This window comes from Engraulis encrasicolus, chromosome 4 (genome assembly GCF_034702125.1).
Source record: "Engraulis encrasicolus isolate BLACKSEA-1 chromosome 4, IST_EnEncr_1.0, whole genome shotgun sequence".
NCBI classification, from domain to species: Eukaryota; Metazoa; Chordata; class Actinopteri; order Clupeiformes; family Engraulidae; genus Engraulis; species Engraulis encrasicolus.
The window spans coordinates 52,137,893-52,147,892 of NC_085860.1; the positions used below are offsets into that span (position 1 = coordinate 52,137,893).

Consider the following 10,000-nt stretch of genomic DNA (forward strand, 5'->3'; position numbering starts at 1 on the left):
CTTAGAAACACAGTCCCTAACGATAAGGCCGAAAAACATGACACAGATGGCAGAAATGCCGAGATAAGTTGCCTTAACACTGTCCAGACTTAGAGTGCAAGAACCTCCAATATCTATCCACTAGGCCTATTCACCACTCAGCAACGCACCAAGGCTGGATGTGGAATGTAGACTTGCTCAGGGATAGGCCATGGAAGGCAATAACAGACACTGACGACCTGCTAATCATTTACAGAGAATTCAACTGTCACATCCGGACGACCACGTTAATGGTGAGTTCCTACCTGTTCGTGCTTCAAGATTTTACTACCCATGGAATAAGGGAAGTTAACAGCAACATATAACTCACCAAGACAGAGTAACGAATTGGACTTTTTGGAGGTCTTTGCGTGGATACAAACTGTTTGACTCTACATTTACCTTTCTACCTTTGGTTTAACTTGCCGTGGGTGGATTGGGTGACTCTGGATTTGGTGCGGCAAACTTGGGTTCAGACCGGCGCGAATATTTATGTGGAGATAATCTTTCCTGTTTTGACTGTTAATCGGATATATAAACCATTTCTACCGGACCATGAGGCCCGGAGTGCTGCTTGCTGGATGTGTCGTGCTGTTGGCTCAGGTAAGACACCTTTCAATTCACACCAATACATTAAATAGGCTACATTATTTCACCCCAAGGCTATTGAGACTTGAACTTGAACTTGGACAAATAAATATATATATTTCTTTAATTAAATTGATATGGTATAGCCCTACATAATTTAGAGGAAGAAATGGCACAAGCATGTTAGGCCTATTTGATGAATGGTGTTAAGCAGGCCCACAGGGCCCCTAGTCCAGGCCCCACAGGACCCCACAGGGACCCTAGTCCAGGGCCCACATCCCTAGTGGATGTCTGGGCCCGCATGGTTCTAATGATCACGATACCCATCTCACCACCACACTAGAACTTTTTGGGTTTGTCCCAGATAAATGGTGGCAACAAGACTATTTGGGCTTTTTACTCTGGGGCATCATGTACTAATACTTCTGTAGATTTCCTACTGACTCTTTTCCAATGTGAAAAGACACATGGACGCACAACAAATAAAATGTATCATTCCATGCAGAAACAGGTTTTCATGCTGATTCACCTGGTACATTTTGGTGAAATGTAGTATGCACTTGTTCAGTCATAAGCCCGATTCGGACGGGACTTTTATTACCTATGGACCCCCGGTAATTCTGAATAATTACAGAGAATGTCTGAGTTCTTAGTCCTGTGCGAATGTGCCATGTCTGCGAATTGTGAGGTAATAATTCCGCTGCGAATTACCTACTGTATTTCGGCGAAACACAGACATCCTGGGGTAATTTCACATAGCAAATAACTGACATTTATTTATCCCGTCCGAATGCGCCCCCAAAAAACACGGAGGTCCGGGGGAAATTGCGAATTACCGGGGGTCCATAGTCCCGTCCGAATCGGGCTTTAGTATACCTGAACAGTTGAGTGAAAGCTAACCAAGGGGTTTTTTGTGCCTAAGCAAGATTTGTAAGTACACGAGGCACATGGGGTCCAGGAAGAAAACTGGCAATGAAAACATATTGTCAACAATAAGGTTATTGAATAATGAAAGAAAATAATTTTGGGACTGGTGTTTTTGATATTGTCATCAACATTTTCAGTTTTAAAATAGTCAATTGGGCATTAATATAAAAATGAAGACATTTTAATTTTACATTTATATGGGAGAATATGTTATTTTAATAAATAGGGTTGTTAATTGCATTGTTGCATGGATATCAAGATGAATGTGCATGTCATTTCTCGATTTGATATTTGATGCCAGTGAAATAGACTGTAAATAATGGACAGTGTGTAAAATGAAAGAATATCAAATTTATAGCAAGTAGATGCACACATTCATTGCACTTCACACTGAAACATCATTATAATGATACATATTGTTGACAACAAAACAACAATAATGATTAATGTATGATTGTTAGGTATTTCAGTAGAAAGAAAAGAAATTGTAGCAGCATCCAACTAGGGGAAGCTTCACACAGAAATTAGTTTTACTACTACTGCTGCTGCTGCTGCTACTACTACTACGACTCGACTACCACTACAACTGTTACTACTACTACAGCTATGGTAAGAATAATGATGATAATAATAATAATAATAATAGCAGTTGCAGTAGTAGTAGTATAGCCTAAAAATAGCAACAAACTGTTGTGGCCAGTGTTTGTTAAAGGGACACTGTGCAGGAAATGGTCAAAACAGGTACTGCAACTATGCTGCTCATTGAAACTGGGCTGCCTATTGCCAAATTTGACCTTTTCATGATAGTCTACTAAGTAATAAGCTATTTTTTTCTAGTATGGCCCAAGTACAGTCATTTTTGCAGCTAAAAATGGCTATTTCTGGAAATTTAAAATGGCGTACCATGGAGAAGATCCCCCTTTTCATGCATGAAAAGTGCAATTTTTCCAGTCATTATGAATACTTAGAATTCCATGGTGGTGGTAAATATTAATGAAAAAGGTAACATTAGTGAATGGGCAGCATGAATTCTGAGAAAAAAAAACAACTAAAAATCTCACACAGTGTCCCTTTAACATGTTATGTTGTCATGTAAGTAACGTGTGCTCCTGGTCTGTGTGTGCTGGGTCGTGACTGTGTGTAGGGTGTGTGTGTGAGGTGCAATGTAGTGGAGGTGGAGGCGGAGGAGTGCACCCCCAAACCCCTGGCCCAGGACTACACCTTCAGGGTGGCCCAGAGGACGCTGCAGAAGGACCAGGTGCTGGGCAAAGGTGAGCGCCACACACACACAAGGAGTAGTGGGCAGTGTTGCCAGATGTGTCTGACCAAATCCCACCCAAAAGGTTCTCAAAAACCACCAAAATGCGCTAAATTCCGCCCAAATTCAACAAATTACATTGACTTGCATGGGTCCAAAACGGCAGAAAAAAACGCCAGATGGCCGATTATTCCAAATTTTACCTGCAGACGCTCATCCCAAGTAGCCCAATTGGGCGGGCACCCACCCAATCTGGCAACACTGGTAGTGGGTGACCTCTTATAAGATCTTTCTTTTTAAATAAAAAAAAAAAAGTTTTTTTTTAGGGGCTTTTATTTGACAGGACAGTGTGAGATGGAGGCAGGAAGTGAGTGGGACAGAGAGATTATGGGGGAGGATTGGGAAATGACCCCTGTGCTGTCCCTCCTCAAGTGTTTTCGTGTGACTTGATTTTGACAGCCAGCTAAACTCTTTCATTCACATGTGTAGGAATTAGGCGAGTCAGTGTAGCCTCCAAGCTCCGTTTAATGTGATTTGAAAATAGTAAAACTGTAACAAAAGAGCAAACAAGAAAGTAATCAATATACTGAAAGTCCGATTAATGAATTGTCCATTTCGTTGTCTTCTGAATAGGGGGAAACTTGTAACGATGGGATATAGGCTAACATAACGGGTAGATGGATAGGATGAGATTACGAGTAGCAGATGGAAAAACATGTTATGGAAGATATAATGAGAATGACACTAAATTACTAAAGCTAAGATTGAGAAGAATAAGATCGAATAAAAGAGAAAGATTACTCACAGACAAAGCTTTCATAAGGGGTGTGTAAGAAACGGGAAGGATGGATGATGCAGACGTAGGATGAATCGCTGTTTTGATTTATGATACTGATTCGTTGCTATGGCGACTATAAACAAAAACTGGCAGAGGCACGGGGCATTTAAAGAGACAGAACAACCCCGGCCGGACTCGAACCGGGTTCCCGTGGGTGGGCATGCAAGCCCAAATGTGGGGGTCTTAGCGTCACACTATAAGATAAGATAAGATTTCTAATATCCTAACTCCCGTCCTCCCTTTCTCACGTGCCTGCTTGTGGGGGGCCTGGGTTGTGTTTCTCGAAAGCATAGTTGCTAGACAGTTAGCAACTAGGGTAGTCTAATTGTCAATGGGAAATAGCATTGCAAACAACTCATTGCAAAACTTTGTCTTAGTTTTTTTGCAAGCATTCCTCTCTTTCTCTGCGACTCCCTTGCAGGACCTCCTTGACCCCCTTAAGCCTGATACATAGTCATACTGTGCTGACTTGGGGTAAAGCATGGACGTGCTGTCAGCGGGGTGTATATTCCTCATAGTCGTCCTGCGTGCGCATGCAGGAAAGGGCGTGGTGTTTTTTTCGGGCTGAGAATTTAATGACGTCAATTCACCTCCATGACAACAGGGGGCGAACTAACTCATTCAGTTGAGCCCAGTCCCTAGAATGAATCACAAAGCTAACCAGCTGGCTATCTAAAACGTAATATTCCACTAGTAGCCTACTTCTAAAAGTTGGGGCATAATTAGATGGTACAACATCAGTTTCTTTTTGGTCAAGTATTACATGAGATTAAATGCAAGACAAACGCCGTTTTAAAAGACAATAGACAGCCTGAATGGCCATTCACACCTGGGGCCTAGTAGTAGCTAGCCAGCTAAATCAGTCATTACAAACTCAAAGCTAGTTGACTAGCCACCTGAAACGTAATTCTACCACTAACAAAGAGGCTTCTTGCTATTAATTTTAAAAGTTGTGGCGTAATTAGACATGAATGATAGCATACAAGATTCTCTCTTTATTCATGTTTTACAGTTCAGGTGGTTAAAATGCCAAACAAAAGCCGTTTTTAAATACAATAGATACATCTAATGGCCATATTAACAGCTAGCTTAGCAACTGTCAGCCAAACCCATTCAAACTCTACAGGACATTAGCGAACCCTGTTTTAGAAGCTAGCTGCCACACTACAAATCAACAAAGAGGCTTCTTGCTATTCATTTAAAAAGTTGTGGCGTAATTAGACATGAATGATAGCATACAAGATTCTCTCTTTATACATGTTTTACAGTTCAGGTGGTTAATATGCCAAAGAAAAGCCGTTTTTTAAATACAATAGACACATCTAATGGCATAATTAACAGCTAGCTTAGCAGCTGTCAGCCAAACCCATTCAAACTCTACAAGACATTAGCGAACCCTCTTTTAGAAGCTAGCTGCCACACTACAAATCAACAAAGAGGCTTCTTGCTATTAATTTTAAAAGTTGTGGCGTAATTAGACATGAATGATAGCATACAAGATTCTCTCTTTATTCATGTTTTACAGTTGAGGTGGTTAAATGAAACAAAAGCCATTTTTAAATACAATAGATAGCCTATCTATCAAATAAAACAAACAAACAAACAAAGCAGATCTACCCAACATCCAGGATCTCTACAATCAGCGGTGTCTGAGGAGGGCCAAACGAATTATAGCTGATCCGCACCACCCCAGCTACACACACTTCACCCTTCTACCATCTGCCCGGAGATACAGGTGCTTACGTGCTCACACCAGCCGACTCAGGGACAGCTTCTTCCCTCAGTGTATCAGACTGTTGAATTCAAAAACACAGACATAGGAAGGAATTCACTCATCACATCTCCCCTTTCTCCAACCTGCCAATTTTTTATTTATTTTTTGCAGCTTTCAACTTTTTCAACTTTTTGAATATATTTTTTTCCCTACTTTTTTTGCCTTTTTAACATTCTTTTTTTTTTACCTTTTTTGGGACTACCAGAGCAGGGAAGCTTTTCATTGTATATATATGTTTCATATATATACACATGACAATAAAATATCTTGTATCTTGTATCTTGTATCTTGTATCTATCTAATGGCCATATTAACAGCTAGCTTAGCAACTGTCAGCCAAACCCATTCAAACTCTACAGGACATTAGCGAACCCTGTTTTAATGAGCTAGCTGCCACACTACAAACGAACAAAGAGGCTTCTTTGCTACTACCACACTACAAACATATCATTTTCATGATGGCCTTTTATGGATATTTCTAATTGATTTTTTGGAAGTTGTACTACTGAAATAAAACACAGTTTCTCTTCTCCCTGTCAAGTAAACTCCAGTGATTTCCTGCCAAGTCAACCACATCGTGTTTTTCCTTTTCCTTCAAACCTCCGCGGTAGGGTAGAAGAATAGAACACCACTGACCTATCAGGGCTGAGTTCCCCCCGGACTGCCGTAAGCGCATTGACCAATCACCGTCTTCCAGCATAGCTCAGCTCACGGACATTTCAGCCTGGGAGAACCATGCGTGTACTGCAGCCAGGGGTCGTTTTGTCGCTGCACAGGGGGGCGTGGTGGCTGCTTTTCTGTGCAGAACCTCCGTGGACGCGCGACTCTGAATCCCCCTTTACCGGTCCCGACCCCTAGTTTGGGAACCACTGCTGTACAGTAACTGCAGTACAGGGGACAAGGCTACACTACAGTAACTGCAGTACATGGGACAAGGCTACAGTGCTGTACAGTAACTGCAGTACAGGGGACAAGGCTACACTACAGTAACTGCAGTACAGGGGACAAGGCTACACTACAGATGCGGCCCTTGGGTGGCAAGGTTTTGCCCCCCCCACAAGGTCTGACCAAAATGAAAACAAATAGGGCTTATTTCTACTATGCATTCACATGAGAGTGAAATCTTATATAAAACAGTGTCATAAAAATAGACCATCCTAAGACTACTATGTAATACAGAAGCGAATAGGCCTATCTGTTCTGTCTGGAAAGCTATCCGCTTGTTTCGCACCCTAACCTCAGACACCGTGCTGATCGCAGTTTTACAGATTCTATGCCCGGCCCCTTCACTGGAGAGAATTTGAAAAACTGGCCCTTGGTGACATTTAATTGAATACCCCTGCTCTAGTCGCTGCCACATCTCCTCAGCCTTCAAGAATGCCTTCCTCTTCTCCTGCTCCCCTTTCTGATCTCACCTGTATGTTTGTGCTAAACCCTGATAAAACAATACACGGCAACAGCTTGAATGCAACAGTATACAAAACAAAATGTTGTCATTACACTGGGAATTCAACATTTTATTATTCATTTTACATTAAGCTACGTTGACAGTGAAACCTAAGATCCATCTGAGATTTTTTGAGATACATGATATACATTACCTACCTGAATGATGGAATTATGAAGCACTTGTAATGCATAGTATACCATGAAAAATGAGGAATTAGCCATATCTTACATGGTGCGAGGAATTAGCCATATTATCTTACATGGTGCGAGGAATTAGCCATATCTTACATGGTGCGAGGAATTAGCCATATCTTACATGGTGCGAGGAATTAGCCATATCTTACATGGTGCGAGGAATTAGCCATATCTTACATGGTGCGAGGAATTAGCCATATTATCTTACATGGTGCGAGGAATTAGCCATATCTTACATGGTGCGTATAGCTCGTCCCCTTCCTACTGCTCTCTCTCTTGAATGTCTTTTCAATCTTCTTGCTGTAGTAGTCCTTCGCTTTCTTGTTGACCCATTTAAGCACCCTCCTCCTCACACTCTTGTCATTTACGTTAAGTTGATACATTTTATCGCGCACCCAAAGACTTTCGTTTTTCCAAGATGTTGAGCGCGTCCTTTGCCAAAAATTGAAGTTTACTCTTTGTCCTCCCAGTTCTCTGGCCTGCTCCTTTGACTTAGGAGCAGGGTGTTGTGTTGGTACTGCAAGCCTCTGACCACTAGGCCGCAGCTACACAGTTTTTTTCCGTTCATGTGACAAATAAACAACCTGGAAGTTATGACACTTGTCTACAGAATAAGTGTCCCCTAATGGCAGTAGCATTGGTTCAGCCTTACGTTACCTTTCTCTTTCCTCACAAGCCCACCCTGATACAACATCAGGACCCCTTCGGTTTTCAAGACTGCTTTGAACTATTCTCTCACTCCTCCTTCACAGGTTATCTTTACACATTTGTAAGCAACTTGACACCGTCTTGCATTAATTACTACATGTCCTGCTCACCATAGTTGAACTACAGTACGTAGCTAGGCTGTATATATATTTTAATTACCTTTGTAGAGTCTCTCCACTGAAACAAATGTCCTTTACATAATGATCATCATCTAATTGAATCAACTCATCTGCTGTCCTCAACTTGACAAAGTGATCATTCTAGTAAGATTCTGTTATAGGCCTACTCTACCATGGGAACCACTATGACATCACTTCAATCATCTAGATTCTGTATGTGTCATTCTGCCATGGGAACCATTATGACATAACTTATTAGCATCTCACCTGTCTCTCTCTTTTGGATCTATCGTGTTTTTACTTATTGTGTATTTTATTTTAATTGGCTACACTTACACCAATACTTATACCATTTTTTTGCGACAACAAGTTTGATAGCCTACTTCATTTTAATCCAAATGAGCTAAATAATGTCAGTAAATAATATTTAAAAAAACAAGTCCCACAATGTTACATTTTTACAACCACTGTACAAATTAAAGTGAAAATTAGTGCAACTCTCTAACCGCTAGGCCACAGCTATACAAGTAAAAATCTTGTATCAATCATTGTATGCTATTCTTCCAACATGCTTCACCTTCGTTCATTTCCCTTTGCTGCCTACCATTTGTTTGAATTAAAGTTTTCAAACACTCAGCAAGTTAAAGACATCTGTTGTTCGACTTAACAATCTCAAATAATTTCAAATACTTCAAATATTTACATTTTAGAAACACTCAGGCCTACCTTTTGGGACCCTTGCAATGTATCTCAATAACCTTGTTCTACATAAGAGCTATCTAAAAATGACAATACAATATTGGCACGTTAAAATCATGTAATATTTTACCTTTTGTAGAGTCTCACCACTGAATAATGTTTTTTATCTTTACATAATATTCACCATCCACATTGATCAGCTGATGTGCTGTCCTGAAAGTTTTGACTTGATAAATGAACATTCTAGTTTAGGGTTCTGTAGCTGTTATTTCTACCATGGTAACCATTATGACATCACTTCTTACACCAACTCTCCCTGAAATATTATGACATATTGCCACTCATAAAATGCCTTTAACACAAACAGATTGTTATAAAAATGACTCACAAAAAATGATATTGGTATTTTGACATTGACATGCAGGAGAGTGAAGAGAGACAAAAAAGGTATTGGTTGAGAGATATGGGAATAGGTTGGAAAATGACCCAGGTCAGTTTGGAACTTGAGACAATGAAAACAAAAAACAAAAACAAAAAAGCAACAAAAAACAAAAGGGAGTAAACTTCAGATCCAGATAAAGAATTTATGACACTGTGGAGTTACATTACTCAAACAGCGGAGTAAAAATTCGGTGTAAAATTCTGCAAATCTGCAATTCTGCAAATTAGTTTCAACTCTACGGCTCTTAATGTTTACACAATATTGAGTAGAATTAAATGTTGACGTGTAAACTTTAGAATTAAATTCTACACTCACCAAAGAGTTAAATGAACACTATTTTTGAGTGTGACCTAATGTTATCTGAAGCAGAATTATTGTCAACTCTTTATTGTAGGACTGATATTAGTGCTGCAAACTCTCTAAAAAGAAAAAAATGGTTTTCCGAGGGACGGGTCGATGGACAGATTGGTGTATGCACGCACCTAAAACTGTCTTGTCCAGATAACACGATATGCACGAGAATTTAAAGGGTCCATTAGTTAGGAGACAACATCAACACACAGGCAGAGCAGTGGCAGGCAGGAGTGGGTTTGCAGTCAGCTCTGCTCTGGGCCGCTCTTCATGTTTACACAGTAGAAAACGGAGGTCATTAGTCAGGCCCCATCAACTGGTGTGTGTGTGTGTGTGTGTGTGTGTGTGTGTGTGTGTGTGTGTGTGTGTGTGTGTGTGTGTGTGTGCGCGTGCACACATATGTGCGCGTGTGTATGTGCATGGGTACCTGTGAGTGTGTGTATACATGTGTGCATGGCATGCATGTGTGTGTAATATGTGTGTGTACCAAGCACATGGCTGTACATGTGGCGTATCTGTGTGTGCAATGCATGTGTGTGTGATAGAGAGAGAAAGGAAAAATGATATACACACTAGTGAGGTATACCTGTTTTTGTATATCCATTTGAATTTGTGCTGGGCCGGCACATGGTCT

At 40.6% G+C, this 10,000-nt stretch overlaps 1 protein-coding gene across 1 annotated transcript in view; it reads left to right on the top strand.

Moving 5' to 3' along the window:
- LOC134448121 (B-cadherin-like) overlaps positions 1-10,000 on the top strand; it is a 32,343-nt gene that overhangs the window by 79 nt on the left and 22,264 nt on the right. Inside the window, exons 1-2 of the mRNA XM_063197878.1 lie at positions 1-621; positions 2,678-2,804. The exon at positions 1-621 is cut by the window's left edge and continues 79 nt beyond it. Coding sequence (XP_063053948.1) covers positions 574-621; positions 2,678-2,804 — 175 coding nt within the window. The 5' untranslated portion in view covers positions 1-573. The remainder of the gene's footprint in view (positions 622-2,677; positions 2,805-10,000) is intronic.